Source organism: Mauremys reevesii, unplaced genomic scaffold (assembly GCF_016161935.1).
Source record: "Mauremys reevesii isolate NIE-2019 unplaced genomic scaffold, ASM1616193v1 Contig2, whole genome shotgun sequence".
Taxonomy (NCBI): domain Eukaryota; kingdom Metazoa; phylum Chordata; order Testudines; family Geoemydidae; genus Mauremys; species Mauremys reevesii.
The window spans coordinates 3221948-3243706 of NW_024100826.1; the positions used below are offsets into that span (position 1 = coordinate 3221948).

Sequence of the window (21759 nt, forward strand, 5' to 3'; positions counted from 1 at the left end):
ATGATTCTGTATTTCACATTTATGGGTAACATGGCTCCCAGTGCAGCCCATCAGTAGAACTTTCTCCAAGCAGTACCCATTAGAGTGCACGTGACACTCCTTCAGCCTCTCTCCTCATCATTTCCAAATGTTCTGAAGGCAATGCTATATAAGGGGGTGCTGTGCCCTCTAACACCTCAGTTCTTTCCACTGCTAACCCAGAGAAACCATAACAGAACTCTGAGAAAATGGGGAAGGTGGGTGGGAAGTCTAAAGATGCAGAGTCATGTAGAAGAACTCCAGTTACAAGTATGGAACCTTCATTTCTTCTTTGAGTGGTTCTGAAAATTCACGCATATGAATAGTTTGGCAAACAGTTGTGAAAACTCAGGAGAAGGGAATAGAGTCCTAATTAATCAATGATTAAAGCACTGCTCTACCAAATCTAGCATCTACTCTTGAAACAAAATTCAAAACATAATGTTTAGTAAAGGTATGGACTGACTTCCAAATAGCAACCTCATTCCAGAACACAGGGTCCAGGCATAGCAATTGATCATTGATTTCTCCACAGTATTCCCTTTGCTGCCCAGGCAAACCCATCTAATTTCCCCATCATATCCAGACCAAATCCAGACACCTGGTCTGCGAAAATCCACAATCCCCATCCCCTTCCCTAAAAAATGAGAGTAACCATGAAGCTAGAGCTTCAGTCAGTGTTAGAGTTGGGAGTAATAAAGGAGTTGTTTAGTGACTGGAGAAACCCAATAGTTAGAGCCCTGCAAATCTGCAGATATCAGCATCCGTGGATGCGAATATTCACAGACCATGTTTGCAGATCATGGCTCTACCAATGGTGCTAGTCCATAACCCTGATGGGAGCATGTGTTTTTGACTAGATTTCAAGAAAGTCAATGCTGTGTCAAAATTTAATGCATACCCTATGCCACACATTGATAAATTTCTGGATCACCTAGGTGAGGTGGAGTACATTACCACCTTAGATCTGACCAAATCGCCAGATCACCCTCATGCCTGAGTCCGGGGAAAAATTGCATTGGCCACCCATATGTGATGGGGTAGGGAGGCCATATACCAGTAGAGAAGGGGTTAAGGGAAAGCTTATGAGCCCATCTAGCCCAGTCCTGCTATACCTACAGCCAGTGCCAAGCCTGGTTCAGTTCAGGGCTGACTGGCTCTGAAGAAGGATGGAGCTCTGCCAGCAGGGTTGTGGAGAGATGGGCCTGCTAGCTGGAGCATCCACTGGGGAGGAGCAGTTAGACCCCAAGGATTGAGTAAGGGAAAGGTAAAGCGACTGTTTGGAAACTAAGCACAAAGGATAAGGCAGGGATGCTCTATGGGAGGACTGGTGAGGACCCAGTATTAATTTGGGTTTGCTTTTTGTTGGGGTCTCTCTGTCTCCTCACAACCCAATAAAGCCATGGAGTCCAGGACTGATCGCCAATAGTTGGGAAACATATCCCAGAAACATATCTGTAGAAAGAGAGCCAAACTGTCCAAAAGACTGAGGAAAGGCAGATTTAGGTGGCACAAGTTTTGACGGTTCAGGTCTCAACTCTTTTTCTATCCTCCTATAACTGAGGATCCAACCTCTGATCCATTATGGACCTCACTGGAGACAGCAATGACAGTGGAGGATGAACAGACATAAAATGTAAAAACAATCTGTCAGGTGATCCTGTAACAGTCTTCGGAGGAGGCAAAGATGGACCTGGAGACTCTTCCCTTTTGAGGTGAAGGGGATGCAGATCTAGGAGCTGATCATGCCTTTGTCTCTCTCACCCACATCAGTCCCTCACTCAGATCCAAGGAGTTCTCAGAAACAGACCATCAGCCACCACAGTAAAAATCCTTTTCAGGTCCAGGAGGGCCCCACATGGGAATGGATGATGACTTAGAGCCACACCCCTAGAATTTGAAGTGGTACCCAGAACTTACTTAAGTTTCAGATTCAGAACCACAGATGGAAAGCTAACATATGCAACCAAGCAATGCTTATGGTGGCCATCTTCTCCCTCACCTTTTTTTCTTCAGAGCAGACACAGCCAGAACTGTGATGGACTGCAACCCTGTATTCACACTCTACACACCACTGTAATAATCTTCATACAAAATATGCCTTGTAAGGTATCATTTGAAAAATAATACCTTGCTGCTCAATATCATGGTGAAATGTATGTAGCAATATTATATGTAAAGTTATGAACAAAAACTGAAATCATGACTGAAGGATGAGACAAATCTGGGGAGCAGGTAAAACAATTTCTCAAAGATAGAGGAGAGGTTGATGCCTCTAGCCAGGTGCCATCAAAGCTGATGGACAATCCCCTATCTAGTGGCCATTCTTTGGCAAGGAGTGGGGGCAGGAACAAACAGATCTGCATCTTAGCAAACAACAACATGGAACCTCTTTCACCACCAGACTCTTTGGCTCTGTCCTCACAGTGAGAATGAATTTAATCTAGAGGTAATCTTCAGGAAAATGCACTTCAAAGAGTAACTGAACTACAAAAGTGAGAGGCAAAACCACCTCAAGTGGTCTCTATCCATATCTTTCTTGTTCACCTAAGATGACAGAAGAAACAGTCTATGGACTTTGGGGGAAGATCCTAACCTGAAACTAGGTCAGCAATTACTGGCAACCTGTGGTAAGAATTTCACCTTGAACCAAGTCCAGTTTGTTACATTTATAGAGCATTTTATCTTTCTCTCTTGTAACCATTTCTGACTTTAATGCCTTATACATGTACTCACTTAAAATATCTCTCTGTAGTTAAATACACTTCTTTTATCCTTTAATTAAAACTAATCCAGTGTTGCCTTTAAACTGAATTATGTAGGTAACACCACTTATGGTAGCAAAAACTGATCTCCTTAGAGGGGCAACAGACCTAAATATATCTGGACTGTCCAGGAGCGGGCTGGAGAGTGCACAACACATGTTTGGAGGTGGGGTGGGGGGAATCTGGGACAGGAAATGCATTGGAGCCACCCTGCAAATAGTAACCAAGGCTGCTGGAAGCCAGAGCTTGACTGGTGTTTGCTAACAAACTGCTGGCATCAGAGTTGCTGGACCAGGGCTGTGACTATACACAGATACTCAAGGCGTGACATGATGCTGTTTACTTTTTGTGAGGGACCCAGGTTGGGAGCTACAGTAGCAAAGCATTGTGAGGCACCCCAGATTGAAAGGCAGGGGTGAAACAGCCCCTCACAGGTCTGAATTGCACCTCTGAGTGTCATACCAACATCCTAGGGTCCTTAGACACCAGCTGTCTGCTTCGACACCTGGATGGCTTTAGCAAGAGGATCCAATTACAAAGGAATAGGAGCCAGAACCAGCAGAGATCCTGATTGAGATCCTTTAGGCATCTTAGTTTTGCTAGATGAAGCAACTGAAGCCAAAAGAGCTCTCATGTCTTTGGATCAGATGATGTCCTGGTATCCAATGTTTTAGCAGCAAGATTGTCTTTAAGTACGAGCACCTGCAGTCTGCTCTGCCTGTGCTTATGTGCTCTGGCACATAGAACACCCAGGAGAGTGGCCTTCCTGAAGGCACATAAAGCACCTAATGGAGTCATCCAAAGGCAGGAAGAAAGCTGAGCATGAAGCACATCTCTTAAACCCCAGTTTCTGTCATTACAGGAAACCAAACCTATAAACTACACTTAACACTAAAAACAAATCCCGGAAGATTTGAGTGGCAGATCGAGCAGGGACCTCAACCTCCGACCTGGCATGCGCTGACAGGGCTGGACTACTCTGCTCCACACGAGTCAGAGGTCTGGATCTCGAGGGGGATCGCAGGCTGCCCAACTCAGGTCCGGCCTCACCCCTGTCCTTGTCTCGGCACCGCTGGGTCTTGCCTTGATTCTTGGCAGGGGAGTGGTGCCGACTGGTGGATGGAGCTTCGCTCCACACCAAGGATGCGGTGCCCGGTGCCGGATCGGGTCGGCGCGCCGGTGCTAGGGTCAGAGCCGACTCCATAAGCAGAGCCCAGAGTCGGATCTCACGTTCGCGTTTAATCCAGGGCTTGAAGGACTTACAAATTTTACAACGCTCACTTATATGAGTCTCGCCCAGACAGCGAAGACACTCGGAATGTGGATCGCTTCTGGGAGTGGAATTGCGACAGGAGTCACATGACTTGAAGCCTGGGGCTCGGGGCATGCCCCTAGCCAGGCTACTAACTGGAGAAACTAATAACAGTCGAAGATCGTACAACTAAGGAAGACACTACAGCAAAGCTGGAGCATAAGTTCCGACTACCTTCACTGGCAGCAAGAAGGAACTGAGGGTTGGGGGAGTGCGCAGCCCCCTTTATGGCGCAATATAGAGGCGCCACTCCAGAGGTTGCAGCGAGGCTCCCCCACTACGGGTACTGCTAAGGGAAAAATTTCTGGCACCGGTGCACGTGGCAAGCATGCACACCTCCTGTGGAATACACCTGAGCAATCACTAGAAGAACAACAGTAGTTATGGAAAGGCAGGTAACCATTTTTAGTTCAAGTGATTGTACAGGTCCATTCCATATTATATTGCTCACAAGCAGATTAATGTGGAGGCGGGTTCAGAGTCTACCCTATCAGCATTGTAGAACAGCCTGTCTGAAACTGGATTAATGGAAAATGACATAATAAGCAGAAAAAGTGTGCACTGATGACCAGTTTGCTGCTTTGCAAACATTCTGAATGGGTATTTATGCTAGAAAAGCTGCTCAAGCTGCTTCTGCTATAGTCAACTGAGCCAATATTCAAGGGGTGGTGTGATACAGCTAACCAGTAGTACAAAGAAATACAAGAGTCCTCTGAGTGGAAACTGGTTTGCCTTTCACCCCATCTGCAATCGTGACAAATAATTGCATTGAGGATCTTAAAGGTTCTGGTGCGGTCCAAGTAGAAGGCCAGTGCTTTCCTCACATTCACCAATGAAGCTTCTGCTCGCTCATCTGTATGCTTGTGAGGCTTCGGGGAAAATGTTGGCAAATAAAATTATGTTAATAATTTTGGGTGAGGGCAGAGAGAAACTTTATCCTTATGGAAAAACAAGGAGATTCTGGAATCAGGGCTCTTAATTGGCCCACTCTTCTTGCTGAGGTTATCACAACCAGAAATGCCACTTTCACCAAGAGGTGGAAAGCAATCTACTGCTCACTGGAGGGTGGAACACTGAAATCACTGCTAAATGTACTTTGGAACTGTCAGGCCTTGCTGTTTTAGTGCAACAGATAATTCAAAACATGGTTAAGCATGCACTGGAGAGACACTTCTCTTTTCGGACCAGATAGAAAAATATTTCTATTTGGCCAGGTAAGTATGCCTAGTTGAAGGCTCTCTGTTGTTCAGAAGCACCTCCTCAATGTCTTTCAAGAAAGTAATTTCTAGTGGTGTTAGTCACGAAGCATCCACTCTGTCAAGTGGAGGGCCTGTAGGTTGGGATGGAACAGACAGCCATGTTCCTGAGAGATCATGTCTGAATCTAATGGGATTGGTAGAGGAGGCCTTGCTAACATGGTTGAGAAGCAGCATTGTCGAAGCCATGCTGGTTCTATTAATATAAGGCAACCATGACCCCACTTGGCCTCAAATAGGACTCTGGATAGTAATCGTATCGGAGTAAAGGCATACAACTGGGAGTTCATCCATGATAACAGAAAAGCATTCAAAAATCCAGTGCTGTGACCCTCTTGGGAGCAAAACTGATGGCATTTTCTGTTGGCCTTTGTTGCAAACAGGTCCACTTGTGGAGTTCACCAAAGCTGGAAGATGGATCTGGCTATGTCTGGATATAGTGACCATTCATGGTGAGAGGAGAAAGACTTGCTTAAGTGATCTGCCAATGTCTTGTGCTTCCCTGAGAGGTAAGCAGCTTTGAGATAACTGAGTTGGTTATGTAGAACTCCCAAAGTAGAACTGCTTCCTGGCACAGTGGGAAGGAATATACATCTCCCTGTCTGTTTAAAAAACACAGTTCTATATTGGCTTTTAACACCGATTTTTTTTTGCAGAATACAAGCAGTCCTTGGACTTGCGACACAATTGATTTCTGAAAATTGCATTGTAAGTCGAAATGTCGTAACTTAGAACCGCAATCCACTCCATTGCAGGACCGAGCGTCATAAAGTCGAAACCAATTGTTGCAAGTTGAATCAGGGTGTCAATTCTGATGCTGCGGACGTGCTCTCTGGAGCCCAATCACATTGCTGTCTGGGCAAGGGGCTGAACTGCACCTCGGAGCCAGAGAAGTAGTCACCCCCTGCTGTCGAGGCTTGGGTCTAATGGCCCACTGTTGCCACTGGCAACCGGTGCCGGGAGTGGTCCAACTAGTGCCAGGAGTAGGGAGAATCCTCAAGGTCTCAGCGATGGCGACCAATGGCACAACGAAGACCGGTGCTGAGGAGATCGTCTACGCCTAGGCAAGCCCCAGTGTGTAGAAAGAGATTGAGAGCACAATGCCAATGACTTGTGGTGGCAAGCCAGAGACCTGGGCTGACATGGAGACTAAGAATATGGTGACTTACGGCTCTGTCTTGGCTCCGGAGATCAGTAGTGCTCACTTGTCTTGTGCGAGGCCTTATCCGGCGGGTTTGTCCTCGCAGGGAGCCATAGCCTATTCCATTGCTGCACACAGTGCCAGCTGTGGCGGGGGTGCTCTTAAATCTCCAGGCGCTGGGAGCTGAGAGGAGGTCAGCTGCACCTTCAGCTTGGGCCCTTTACTGCTCCCTGGAGTTGGTGGCAGGTCCTTTTGTGGGGACAAATTATGCGGGGCTGAGCCCTTTTGCAGGCCTGAGCCCTTTTGCGGGCCTGGAGTGTCTGTAAGGCCCGAACAGGGTCCTTTGCCCAGAGCCCCCTTGTTGGGCTTGCTTGGTGCCGACTTTTGTTTTTTCCTTCGGCACCAGTGACCAGGGGATTGGTGCCGAGAAGAGCCCGGTGCCGGGGGTGCGCTACACACTGAAGCCAAAGCGCTGTGTGCCGTATCAGACCGTGCCGGCTCCGAAGCTGGGCGTAGGGCAGCCTGCATCAGGAGGGCCCTGAGACATATGTCATGCTCTCTCTGTGTCTGAGAATTAAAGTTCTTACAGATGTGACAGCGCTCCTTTATGTGGGATTCCCCGAGGCATCTTACACAACTCATGTGGATCACTAACAGGCATAGGCCAGAGACTGGGACCCTGCCTGGGACAAAGTCCCCACCCCATCTCCCTGTCCCAAGAGGGAGGGGTCCCTGTGCTTCAATGTAATTTATCTGGAATTCACCCACCCAAGGATAGGCATTGGAGCAAATCCAGATTATGTGAAGAGTCCAATGGGGGCTTGGAAGTTTGAAAGGAAAGCTGAAAGACCTAGTAACTTGGGCTTTGTTCAGTAAATCAAGTGGCATTTTGTACATAGATAGGGATTTCTCACTTACTGCACTCCAATGATGCATGAGAAATGGAGATGTTATGTACTTCTTGGCTGGGCATAGATTACCCAAAGCCTGGCTGAGCTGCTGTGCCCCTACTTTGCAGCCCACAAACCAATTCCTCTTCTGAACCTGAAACAGAGCTTCATAAAAGAAGCAACCGTGAATTTGGAGAGCATCTCTGATATGAACAGGAGTGGGAATCCTTTCGGGAGGAAACTTGCAGCTCTTGGTTGAGCTTTTCCACAGTGGAAGGAGAAATCATAAGGCCCTGATGTGCTGGTCTGACTCAGAGCTTCGTGCCCTGGCACAGGGAAGGTCATCTGGCTAGTAGTAAGCAGAGCAGAGATTGCCCTCAGAAGCTTCTGAAAGGCAACCTCACAAATCTAGCACCTCTTGGACTTTGATAGAAACATGCAGAGCAACTCTGCATGTGTGTGTGCTGGGTCAGGGGTGAGGGAAAGAGTAGGAAGACAAAGCCCTGTAGAGAGACGCTGCACCAGAGGGCTGGAACCTCAGTACCTTGGTGATTCCCAGGCTGGAGAGAGGAGATATAAACTGAATGAGAGTGCTATTGCCCAAATAAAGAAATAAAATCTAAAATATATAAAAACAAACTAGTGAGAAAAAGCCAAATTGACTACTTCTGCCATCGCCAGAGGCAGGACTGAAGAGGGGGCAAGACTAAGCAACACAAGACTCCTCAGAATTCTGCACCCCTCTTGTGGAGAGCTGGGAGAGAAGCTGGGCAGCAGGAAGATACTAGGGATGCAAGTAGGATATAAAATCAAATGGGGAAAAAACCTTAAGATGAGCCTGTATTTCAAAGCTTAATACATACCGCAGAGGCTGTCTCCTTACTCTCACACAGAGCTCTTTCCAGATCACAAAGACTCTCCAGCCTGGTCCCTCTCTTCTTTCCATTTGGCACTGGCTCCTTTAATTTCTTCTGTTTCCTTTTAAAACCCAATGTTCCAATATCACATCTGGGGGACAAGACCTAAGAAACAGCAAAAGCACAACTTTTCTCAGTGCATTTATCCTGGCATAACACATGGCCATGCACTCATAAGTCCATTTAGAACAGAAATACCTAAAACTTTGACTAAGCAAAGGTTATGTTGGGGGAAAAACAGCATCCAGAGGACTGAATCCCATTTACTGAAATGGACGAGACCGCAGCCAAATTCATGGAGGTCCATGGAGACTCTGCTGCAGCACGCATTATTCCCTCTTGACTTTAGCAGTCAGCTCCTGGCCACACTGTAAGACTCCAAGGCTGCCCCTCCAGTTTATAAACTAGGGTCTGGGAAAAGGTTAGGAATGTTTCCAGTTGCTGCAACGGTTTAGATTCATATCCAGGCTAACGAGCAGTGTCACATGAACCTCTCTGCTCACACTGTACTTAAGAATTTGATATGGGAAGTTTGTCTGCACAGTTAGTCTTCGTTTCTAGTTTAGTTAGTTAAGGAAAATATAAAACAAGCCTCATCCAGGCTGAAGAGAAGTATGCAGTAAACTTACAATATGCACAATGCCTCTAAAACCTTTTGCAAAAACATTTAATAAAATATTAATGCCAATTTCAGCTTTTTATGGGATTAATACCTACAGCAGAGAGGTGACTACTTAGACACGAACTCTGCGCATTACACATATTGAATCTATTTCCCCATGTTAAGTATCCTCACACCTGTCTAAAATGGACCATCTTGATTATCACTATAAAAGTTTTTTTTCTCCTGCTGATACCACCTCATCTTTAGTAATTAGCCTGTTACAGTTGGTATGGCTACTTCCACCTTTTCATGTTCTCTGTATGTATATATATATTTCTTACTAGATGTTCCATTCTATGCATCTGATGAAGTGGGCTGTAGCCCATGAAAGCTTATGGACCGAGCAGGAATAAATTTGTTAGTCTCTAAGGCCTGGTCTACGCTGGGAGGGGGTGGGGGGTGGAAATTGACCTAAGATACGCAACTTCAGCTATGAGAACAGCGTAGCTGAAGTCGACGTATCTTAGGTCAACTTACCTTATGTCCTCACGGCATGGGGTTGACTGCTGCCGCTCCCCCGTCAACCCCGCTTCCGCCTCTTGCCGCGGTGGAGTACAGGAGTCGACGGCAGAGCAATCGGGTGTTCCCTAAGGTGGCACAAGTACTCCTGTTCTTTCTGTGCACATGTGTGAATACAGTTTAGAGTTCTTACCTCTAGAAGTGAGTAAGAGGAGTTCTCTGTCAGAAATGTATTGGCTGCACACTCCTTCCAAGCTTGAACATCTGCCACTAAAGACTCTAGCCTTGGCAGGTAGTCTAGATGAACCGGGATAGAGCGACCTCTTGCCACAAGTTCCACAAGCGTGTCTAGCACAGGCACACGTCCTCCAGCCTAATGAATTAGAAATTAAGAGATGCTTGATTTGTACAAGACAAAAACAGAACAAAGACATTTGAATCAACTGGAGTGAGATTTTGTAAAACAGAATCTAGGCACTTTATTCACCTACTGAGAACAGTCATAGTTATGATTTTTTTTCAATTTTAGGCACCAGTTTGTTATCTATGTTTTTAAATGCCCTGATAATAAAGTACATTTTCAAACTGAAAGCATTAAAAAAAAGGACAACTACAAAATAACTCCAGGCCAAAAAGGAGCTTTCAGCTGGGGGAGTCTAGCACCCACACCACCATGCATCCCTCTCTGCTGTAAAGCAAATGAAATTTTGTAGCATGCCCTGAAGGTACATCAAAACCAGTTTATGCACATCATAGCAGAGTAACATTCCAAAGCAGAGCTCCCCTTAAAAGCAGCCCCTGTTCATTTAATTAGAGAGCTACAGATCAAGTAGCTCCATCAATTGGAAGCATGGCAGAATCACATAAAGGAGAGGTGATTTCTGAAACAGGCAGAATTCAAACCATTTAGGACTCTACAGGTTACAAACACCTTAAATTTCATCCAAAACTCAACTGACAAAAGATTGCATAGCACTGATACTATGTACTGCTATAGGAAACAATGTTTGTTGTAAAGTGATTCAATCAAATACATTTTTAGAAATAGAGAAAGAGCTGAAATTAAGGGTGCTGCCACTCAACAGGGCTGTGGAAGTAGAGAAAGAACTGACAGGGATTTCAATGCATGACAGTCTCTGTTAGCAAGAGTTAGGCTAGCTGTAACCCTAATAACGCGAGATTTGTAGAAGCGAGGACTGTGTGAGGCAAGTGGGAAAGAACTGTGTGAGAAATTGTTGCGTAGATAATGAGGAATGTAGACTGACATCTAAATAGAAGTGAAAAAAATAAGATATCAAGATGGCCTATGTATAAACAAATGCAGCTGTTGCTTATTATTGTATGCAACAAAAAGTATAAATGTTTGCTGTAATTGTTTACCTGTAGAGAGACCTGCCTGGGACTGGGACAACCCTGTGTCCTAGAGCACTCCCTCCCTCTATACAATTGTAAAGAGAAAATAAAGTATCTGACTCTGCTGCACCCAACCAAAAAGTGAGAACTAAGTTTTTCTCCGACAATTTAGGGGCTCATCTGGGATGGCAACGCCTTCTGAGACACAGGCAGCTGCTACGGATTGTTCTCCTTCGAACCCCATGGCGCCACAAGAGAGGTCTGAGACCTTTTGAAATCTCTATTGCGGTATCGGAGGAGGACTGTCCGTGGGGCCGTCTGTCCCTGTTGGGCTTACGCCATCTGAATGTATTGACTGTGCAGCAAGATCAGATGCAGAGTGGTGCTGGGGAACTATTTTGCCACCCCCAATAAGGTTAGTTTATGTGGTGCTGGGGAACTGTTAGTTTGGCCGCCCCCAATAAGGTTAATGCATAAGGGAAATGCATTAGGTATGCACCGGTGCTGAGGGGTTTTTACCACCTCAAGTGGGGTTGTTACCGCCTCATGTGTATTGAGTCCGGGCGTAAGGTATAGCTGCACTGTGGTATTTAGAAATAGAGGCCTTGATGTGTGTGTGTGTGTACACACCAGTGTGAATGAAAGTTATCGAAAGACGTCCAGAGTATTCTATGAAGCGAAAGCTCGTGACCAGAAATACTCTAACGCAAACCCGGTAACTAGAGGATCTGTAGAAGATGCGACCCATGGTGGGCTGACTCAGCCTGGCATCGTCCGGCGAGGAAGCTACCTGGGTCTAGGAGCATGTGAACCCATCTTCCCTCCCCCTTTCTTTCCATGTGGGCTACTGACAGTCTGATCATCTCATTGGATGCAATGAGAGTAAGCGGCGCCGTGTCTCTGAGACTAGCTGACACTCTTTGCTGAAGGGAGGAGTAGGAGGGTCGTGGCCATCCTCGTTATCCTCTCCTGTGTGAGCACCCTGTAGGTAGAGACCCTTAGTTTTTGAGCCGCTAGCACGGACAGGGCATCCTCCCTCTGTGTGTGATTGGAAAATGGGTGGGGGACAGTCTAAGCATTCCACCTCACCCCCTAATGGTATCCCAGCATATTACATGTACATACATTATGGTCCTAAAACCTGCAGGTATTTAGAAAATTGGAATCATTACACATGTGCAAATCCATTTAAACAATGCCCACTGGAAGGTACCTTCAATCTAGATAAGATCATACATCTCAGAGGAGCTTTTAAATCACCAAAAAAGCCTCTGACACAGTGTGAGCAATTTGTCTATTGAGGAAAGGAACGGGTTAATTTGAAATTCAGCTTGGACCAGAGCTAAAAGAGAAAGTTGTTCTGCGTTCAAGGTCAAGAATCAACGCAGACCATGCTAAGTACAAAGAAAAACTGCTTTCGGCCCCAGCTGGCTATGAAAAAATATAGAGAGAGGCAAACCAAAGGCAATACAAGTTACAGGACTGAGATTACATTTGCAAAGCTTAACTGTCCAGTGAGATCCAACAGTGTGCCTTTGCGACCCTGGAGCCAGTGTGGCTTGGTGACACTGAAGAAGCCACAGGCAGCCAACTTGGACTGGAATCTCTGAAAGAGATGCTGCAGGAGATCCCAGGGTGTAAAAGAACAGCCCTCCCAAGAGCGAAAGCATGTTGGAAATTCTGGACAAGCTGTATACAGGATAATCTCCCGTTCACTTCTCCCCCTTCTCTGAACGTTACACACAGTCTGGACGTACGTGTGTGAGTATGAAAGTGCATTAATGTTTTTCCTGAATGATGTGGGAGCGTTCCCAACACACTCTGTTGTTTTATTATTTTATTAATGAAGCTTTAAAATTCAGTTATATGGTGTGTTTTCTTTATCTTCCCCCAATGATCCTGTAGAGTCAGCCTGATCAATCTATCCCTCGTGTCAGGTGGTAACAGAAATTTGTCACAGTTTGGTGGGCAATTGAGAAAGAGGGAGCCCTGCAGAATTTACACTATCTATTTGTTTTACCCATGTCATTTTATGTTTGCTTTGCTTGTACTGTTGGTGCTATATGTTGAGGATTGCATGATTAAAGGTGTGCCCACTCTCAGCCACAGAAGTCTGAGAACTGGAGAGAGGTTTGGCATTCCTCTCTCCACCCTGATTGACCGGGAAGGGTGGCTGGTGGGTTTACCACCAGTTGTAGCAGGACTGGGCAATAGAGAAGTTGGAGAAAAGGGAAAAGATGTGTACTTGATCACTAGAATTGAGCAATTAAGAGCATAGATCATGAACCAGGCAGCAACTCAAACCTACGCCCAGGGCAAGTTGTAGGCCTGGAAACAGGACTTCCAGGTAGAAAAGGAAGCACTGGCTAAGCAAGGGGTCCTTCAGGGACTTGTCAAAATTTAACCAATTGTGCTCAGCATATGCCGTAACAGCAGTGTGTTTGCTACAAGAGGAAATTGAATAGTTAAACGCCAATGGGCCTGTAGACGGGTTGGACTCACCGCCTGCAGCGCCTCCTGCTGGTGACTCCGGGAATTAGCTCGTTCCAGCGCTGGAGCGCCCTCTGCAGGCTGGTGATCCGCCTGTCCTCAGGCCCCCGTGTCCCTCCCTGGACCCGGTGCCCTTTTACATGGGGGTGCTGCCCCGTGGCAGTAACCCCTTTCTCTCTGGGTTTCCCCTCCTAAGGGAACCCCCCACCCTCTATCCCCACCTTGCCTCAGTGTATGGCTACTGCCAGTCATTGTCTAGCCCCACATCCTGGAGCAGACTGCAGTATCAGCCTATTCATCACTGGCAAGGAGGGTTTGGACCTGCTGCTTTGGCCTACCCCTGGGCTGCCCTCTGCAACCCCCAGTACCTGTTAGCCCTCTGCTAGGCCACAGCCTGGGGCTTTCCAGGCTGGAGCTCCCCAGCCCCTCAGCCTTTCCCCAGCCCTGCTTCACGCAGGTACCCAGTCTCAAGCTCCCTGCAGCTAGGCCCTTCTCTCACTGAAGGCAGAGAGAGACTGTCTTTGGGCTTCTGGCTTCCCTGGCCTTCTTATCAGGCCCTGTGGCTCAGTTTGGGGCATGGCCCCAGCTGCAGCCACTTCCCAATCAGCCCAGCCTAAAGGCTGTTTTCTGGTGCCTCGGCCCCTTCCCTGGGCTGTTTTTAACCCCTTTAGGGCCGGAGCAGGGATTCACCCTGCTACAGGGCCATGTGTTTTTGCCCAGGTGTCAAGCCTCACGGGGGAGGACTCAGGTAGCCTTGTGAGTAAGAATGTTTAAGGGAAGAGACCAGGAAGGGTGGGGGCTACTTGAGAAGCCCATCTTCCTAGCTAAACTGGTAGTGGAACAAAGCCGGTGCCCATAGAAGGGACGGTTTAGCAAGGAAAGCAGGATTGGGCCCAAGCGGGCAGGTAACAGATAGAGAGATTGGAAAACAGGTTGGAAATTTTGAGGGTGTAGTGGAAGGAAGGAGTAAGTAAGTATAAGCATGGGGATTTCAAATACCCAGGACAATACCTGAAATGGTGATTTGAGTTGATAAAAGTGGCTGTTGGGAGACAAGCAAGTGATTTAAGGAAAGACTGAGAAGTTAACTCTTTAGTTGCTGGAGGGAACAGCAGTTGAACTTTGTAAAAATGCTAAAGAGGAAAGTTCTTGGTGTCTTTGAAATGTTTTGTAAATAAATCCAGGCAAGAAATTATTTCATTGCAATCATTTGGCTATGAACAATTTAGTCGAATTAGCTAAAGAATGTATACAGTGCTATGTAATTGAAACTCTATTAGGCTCGAAGGGGCTACAATAAGTAGTGTTTTCTTTCAGATCACTGTGTGTTTGAAAGCAGGAGTTAGAAGTAAAACGGCAATCAAAATTCTGATGAAGTTAATTGTGTCCCTTTTTAAGTAAGAATCTTTAAGCTGTGGATAGCTTTGGATCCAGAAGCAAGCCAGAAAGCATCTCTATTAATGAAAATTATCTAACTGATAAGGTAGAAGCCACTGAAACCTGGACTGTCTATGAAACAAATACAAGAAAATATGGCGTAATTCCTCTGTTTTGCCTGAAATCAACAAGGATATTTGTATATTTTAAGCAATGACTGACTGCCCAGAAGGGGTAGACCTCTGTTTTTTGTCTTTCAGATAATCAGAGAAAACTGATGCCAGCTAAACAGCATTCAAAGTACCATGCATTTACTGGCACAATAGGAATTATGTTCTGTGTTCTATGTCCTGTCTTGTAGTGTTTGTCTCGTGGCCAGAATTGTTGTGTTTAATATTTTCATCGGATAGTCTACTTTAAAATCAAACAGAAGGGTTAAATTAAAATGCAGATACTTGTTTTATTCTACTTGAAATACAATGTGTTTGGATAAATCAGGAAAATGTGATATACTAAAGTCTAATACATTTGCTTAAGTAAGAAAAAAAAACTTCATTGGCCAGATCTTTTAATTGAAATAAATTGTTGTTAAAATTTGCATACCAACAGTCTTTGGAAGCAAGGACATAAAAAGTTAACCCACTCTCCATATTGTACATGGGATTCTTTTGGCTACCTCAGATTTCTAGCCAGAGGGCTGGGGAGGATGGGAAGCTATTGGACACCAGAGGTTGTACTGAGTGGACTCCTCAAAGTGGGTGTGCTTGTCCTGGCTTGTTGCTCAAAAGCTCTGTAATAAAGTTATTTTACTGGAAGAGTATATATGGCATACATTGAATAATAAGACTAATGTACTGTATAATGGCAATGTGTATGTGTTCATGGCTGGGAAAAAGGTGTATGAGTGAAGAGTGAAAGTTTCCTTTGTAGGTTAAAAGAAGCCAAGAAGGGAAGAAGGAAAAAGAACAGAATGAATTAACTGGAAAAAAAATAGCTAGCAAGCTCAGTCTAAAGATAAGACACTGGCCCCATTCAAGGACACTGCTCACAGCTAAGACTTGGCTGACAACCAAGAAAAGGGGGGGCTTTGTGCCCAAGCAGCTATGAGATCTGCAAAACACTGCCAGGAATTAATGAAATGTGTTAGGTTTCTTTTCTCACAGGTAAAGAAGCGCTAACCAAAGACCCTAGCAGCTCTGCCACTCCTTGGAACCAGAAGACTGGATCTATGTAAAGGTCTATCAGCGAAAGACTGCTCTGGCTGCACACTGGAAGGGCCCTTTCCAAGTCCTGTTAACCACCAACACTGTCGTGAAGTGCCAAGGACTGACTGCCTGGACCCACACTTCTCACTGCAAAAAGACCCCTCCCACCTTGGGAGGATTCTCCTACTGATGATTGGCCTATTTCTCCTTCTAGCTCTGCTGTCCCTTCTGGACAGCAGGGAAAAAAGACAAGGTGAAGTGCTAGTAACCTCTCCCTCGTCCACTGACAGACCTACTGTGCCTTTGGATTTTTCTAGAAGAAGCAAAACCATTACAGGGTGATGTGCTGGTAACCTCTCCCCTGTAGGATGCTGAACCACGATTGCTTCAGGAAAGAAGAAGGAACACTTGCTCCACTGAAATTGCCAAAGTCCAGGAATTCCTGACTAGAAAGGACATTAAGAACTGACCCTGGTGAAGAAACAAAGAATTATACACTGGCAGGAAGAAATTTGTGGAACCCATGCTTGGGAATGTGGTATTGATTGGATTTTGGAGTTTATTCAACAGGCTGCACCCTGTGGTTTGGATAAATCCTTCAGCATCTATTGTCCTCCCTAACTGGATTTTAAATAACGAGTACCAAAGGCATCTTGTTGCCACTGCCCCTGCCATCTCCTCCATTACACTATTACCCCTGTAATACTTCCAAATACAGACAATGCCATATATTTGATAAAACCAATGGCCAAGGCCTTCACACTTTAGTGATTTATTTAAAGAATAATCAAACGAATACCCAAAAAGTTTGTTCTGCCACTGGAAATTTTACCTGTATTGAAATTATTCCAGTAATTAATAATGTAACCTGTACCTTATTGCAATACACCCCCTCCTATGCTATTAATGTTAATGCCTCTTGAAAGTACCTGAGAATAGTTAAAAAACAGATGTGATATACTACTACACCAAAGAGAGATGTATTAGGATATCAATGGACTGTGATTAATACAACACTAGGGACTGTCAAATTTACATTGCCCTTATCCAGTTTCCAGATCACCTCTACATACCCAAATTGCTCACAAGGGGCTGCCATTAGATTAGCACAACAGAGGGCCTGGGTTATTTCCTCTGGAAGAAGAGGGACTTGACCAGATCCCTATGGGATGGGGCCAATAGTGCAGCAGCAGTTTGGAATCTTTTTAAGAACCAAGAATATGATGAGAAATTGGGCCAACTAGAGAAGGCCACTGGCCTTATTTTCTGAGGCACAGCTAACCCAAGTACAGGCTGGAGTTGGTGAGTTACATGTCATTTCCGCCCTTAGTTCTATGACCCAGAAGTTACTGACAGAGATGGTATTGAATATGGATAACCCTAGCACAAGAGAAGCGAGCACTCCGTAAAGCCAGAGCTGCAAATGTTGTAACAGTGGTGCCCACACATGTCTGCCCAACATGTGGCAGAACATACCAGCCATTTGCGGACGCACCGTGGACAGCTCACAACCTGATAGATGTTAAGGTCTTCTTCGAAAACGATGGACGAACATCATCATCATCATTGAATATCACTGAGGCTGGGAAGGCATTGCAGTGGGACCTAGCATGTTCAGAAATTCAAGATTTCCTGAATGACCAGCTAATGGCCATTCAGAGTTATCTTGAGCACCAGGCTTAGCCCACTGCCCTTACAGACACATCAGGAGTACCATCTGATCTGTGGCCATGGAGACATACTTGGACACTTTCTGGGTGGAACTGTGGACATTCACAGTGCTCCTTCCAAACATTTGGACCAGTTAGGGGTGTGTGGGCTCCCACATACTGAATCCTGCCAGGGAGGATGCATGTGGGATTGGATTATTCACCGTGACATCTGAGAGATTAGACCACCTGGTATACTGATTGATAGCCAGTGCCCTTAGAATAACACCTGACATTTGGATAGGAATACGGAGTCAATGGACATTTTGGCTGTTAGAACCCCCACGGCTTCAGTGTATTCGTAAACTGAAGCCAGGGGAAGTTGTTACTGTTCATGACGACGTTTGTTGGGAGGGTAGAGGACAAGGAACTACCCTGACAGGACACCTACTTTTTCAAGCTAATGATAGCTGCATGTATGTTAAAGCCACCACATTGCGAGATATACATGTTAATCTTACCACTGCTGCAGGCAATCATATTATTTACTGGCCTGAAGATAGAATTTTACAAGTAGCCCTTATGTTTCAGGTATCCTTTAATTGGACTAGTTTAGAACCTGATTGGTTTCAAAATTTGGTTTCACTGTTACCAGAGGTTCAAAGAATCTCTGAAGTAAAAGGGAAAATTCATATGCTTCAAAATATATGTCAAGTTGAAAAGAATGTTTCCATACAGCTTATAGAGTGTTTACTTTATCTATTAAGTATGATGTATTGTGCTTTGTGACTAAAACTGTACAACAACCCCATCATATTATTATTATGGGAATCTTATTTTTTGTATTGTTGTTATTTAGTTTAGGATTATGTTGTTGTGGTAAAGGACGTGATAATAGTAATATCTTTCATGTCCAGGCTAATCATACATTGTCATTACATCCAATCAAAACCCCTAAGGTTGAAACATCTGATGTAGAATCTGAAATCCATGGTTTAATGCAAATAGAGGTTTGAAAATATTTGTTGTACTAGAAGTACAAAACGGGGGAGTGTGGAAGTAGAGAAAGAACTGACAGGGATTTCAATGCATGACAGTCTCTGTTAGCAAGAGTTAGGCTAGCTGTAACCCTAATAACACGAGATTTGTAGAAGCGAGGATTGTGTGAGGCGAGTGGGAAAGAACTGTGTGAGAAGTTGTTGCGACCTTGTGTCGATAATGAGGAACGTAGACTGGCGTCTAAATAGAAGTGAGAAAAATAAGATATCAAGATGGCCTATGTATAAACAAAATGCAGCTGTTGCTTATTATTGTATGCAACAAAAAGTATAAATGTTTGCTGTAATTGTTTACCTGTAGAGAGACTTGCCTGGGACTGGGACAACCCTGTGTCCTAGGGCACTCCCTCCCCCTATACAATTGTAAAGAGAAATTAAAGTATCTGACTCTGTTGCACCCAACCAGAAAGTGAGAACTAAGTTTTTCTCCGACAGGGCCTTCTCTTCATACCCTTCAGAGTGTGGAACGTCAAAGCCCCCAACTTAAACATTAGAAAACCAGCAAATGTTCAGTTAAGGTGTCTCCACATATCTCCAAAAAAAGTTAGTGTTGTAAGAATAAACAAAACAAACTTACAAAACCCAGGAAACGCACACTCTTTTAATAGTTTCTGTTAAAAGGTAAATTTTTCAGCCTCTTTAAAATCCCTAAGAAAAGTATAGTGGACTGAAAATTAGTGGTCAGGTCAGGGTAGAGTTCGTAGAGAAAACCTGAAGTCATCTGAAAAAAAAAGTTCCCAAGACAGCACATCCTAAAAACTGAGCTATTTTGAACAGCTGCTAAAGCCCTCTCCCACTTTTTTTTGCTCATACCTATCATTGCACCACCCTATCTCTGAGATCTAGTACATGGTATGAAGAAGGTGGTCCATAATTTAAAACATTAAAAGTGGAATGAAGCAGCACTCTTATTTTGCTAACAGAATACCACACAATTCAAAGGTACAATGGGGAAGAGGAGAGAGCACAGGAGTCTGTGTAGTGTGCCAGTAGTACGTTAATTCCAGTCTGTAATTCTAAAAAACAAGGTCTAATAAATTATTATATTTCACATGTTAGATGTTTTCATTACCATGCACTAAAGCTCAGCGAGGGTTGTCCAGTGATATAGGTTTCTTGTGCTTCCTATCTCTGTTTTATCCTATGTGCAAAAAAATGTTAGAAGGATTTTGTAACTTTGAAAACAGCTCAGTTTTTGAGTTCCTGCATCTTGGTGTACTACTTTATCAGACGATCTTCAATTTTCCCCAAACTCAAGATCATCTTCCAATTTACAGGCTGATGTGACTTTAGATGTAAAATTGTATGGACAATGCAAAATTTGGCTTTTAGCAACAGTTTTGCCACAATTTTAACTACTATATCTAGCTGTTAGGTACTTATCTAACCCGCATTATTGGAGAAGCTGAGCTTCTCAGAATCTTTAATGTAGTTATCCCCACAACACCTTTTGAGGCCGGGAAGTGGTGTTACCTGTATCTTACAGAAGAAGAACAAAGGCCCACAGAGAAATTAAGGCAAAAATTTTCAAAGGGACCTAAGAAAGTTAGGTGTTCAACTCCCAGGGGAAGTCAACAGAATTTGGGCATCTAGATCTCTTGCACCCTTTAAAAAAAAAAAAAAAAATCACGACTTGCCCAGTGACATAGGAAGGTCTGTGGCAGAGTAGGGAACTGAACCCTGGTTTAAGAGCCAGGCTACTGCCTTAACCCCTGAACCATCCTTTCCCTTAAAGAGAACATATCCCTTGTATACACTTTAAAAAGCATGTTGAAAAACTGAAGAGAGTTTCTAAGTATATACACGTGGAAGAAGGTTTCTGATATTAGGAGGCCCTTTAAGTTTAGAAGATGACAGCAATAGCAAGATCCAACACTTGAAATTTGAAGTCAGAAAAATTCAATATGGAAACAAGATACACATTCTTAACACTGAAAATAATAAAAGTTTCCCGTGTGAAGTGGTTAATTCACTGTTGCTTTAGGTCTTTAAACTGAGATTGGTTGTCTAAATGATATGTTTTAGTTTAACCACAGTACATAAAGAAGTACAGTAGGGAAAAATAATTCCCTCTACCACAGGAGTTAAATGGATGAAATTCTATTGTCTGTGTTTTACTGAAGATGAGACTAGATGATCACCATAGTCTCTTCTGGCCTTAAAAATCTATGAATCTACAATAAGCAACTACTACATTCCGCACTAGCTGCAATTTCTGAATAGTCTTAAGGAATAAACAACCAGATCACATGATATTAATCAGTTCACCACTGTGCAAGTTGTTCAGCCACACCATTTAAGCCAAAGACGACAGAATGTAGTTCCAACAGCCATGCTTCTCTTGTGTGGAGCAATTTTTGCCTATTATGATAACGTATCACATAGTAGGATATCGGCTAAGGTGAAAAGCCCAAAATTCTGGTCTGTCAGCACATTGCATACTTTCAACTTGCTTGGGAAGCTCACTATCAGTGTACTCACAAATCAATCAATTCCTTTAAACACAGAGTATAAAGAAATGACAGCCATCGAGTATGGACAAAAAAATCAACAAAGTAAAATATTACTTCTCATAGGACAGAAGTTTCAGCCAATTCCTATCATGACTTCAACAGTGAATGCAAAATAAAATACGTAAGAGGAAAGCCATTTATATATCATTTCTACACTAGGGACATTTACCATAAATGCTCACTGGTAGCACTTCTGGGAGCTCCAGTGCAGACAAGGCTCTCAAGGCCCAGACTCATTCCTATCACAGAGTCCATCAGACTTGTTTTCAGAATGTTTAACTGACACATGTATAAATGGGTCCAGTCAGAGAAGCCTTCTCTATACAAATGGGAATATTAAGAGTGCTAGAAATGAGTAAAGGACTGTAATTTTTTTTTTTTTACCCTCACTTTTTATCTGACATGAACAGCTGCTCATGTTATCTATTATCATCACAGTAATTTCAAAATTAGTTCACGTGAGAATTCTGATGTCACTGGGCATGTAAATATATAATATGCATTATAACTAGGATGTTATCTTAATAATTGGGCCATAAGCAAAAACCTACACAGATACAGTATAACTATGCTGTTTTAAATAGTCATCAATCTCTGAAAATAACAGGCAATCCCTAACATTAAAATAATGACCAGAGTAAGCTAGAAATAGAATAGTCTTAGCAACGTGGCTTTTACCAGCAAGGCTTTTT

At 44.1% G+C, this 21759-nt stretch overlaps 1 protein-coding gene across 4 annotated transcripts in view; it reads right to left on the minus strand.

The window, feature by feature from the left end:
- Positions 1–21759, minus strand: part of KDM5B (lysine demethylase 5B) — a 192856-nt gene that overhangs the window by 35739 nt on the left and 135358 nt on the right. For all 4 annotated transcript variants that reach the window (XM_039518029.1, XM_039518031.1, XM_039518028.1 and 1 more), the window contains 2 exons: positions 9616–9795; positions 8246–8404 (listed from right to left, as the gene is read on the minus strand). In XM_039518029.1, coding sequence (XP_039373963.1) covers positions 8246–8404; positions 9616–9795 — 339 coding nt within the window. The remainder of the gene's footprint in view (positions 1–8245; positions 8405–9615; positions 9796–21759) is intronic.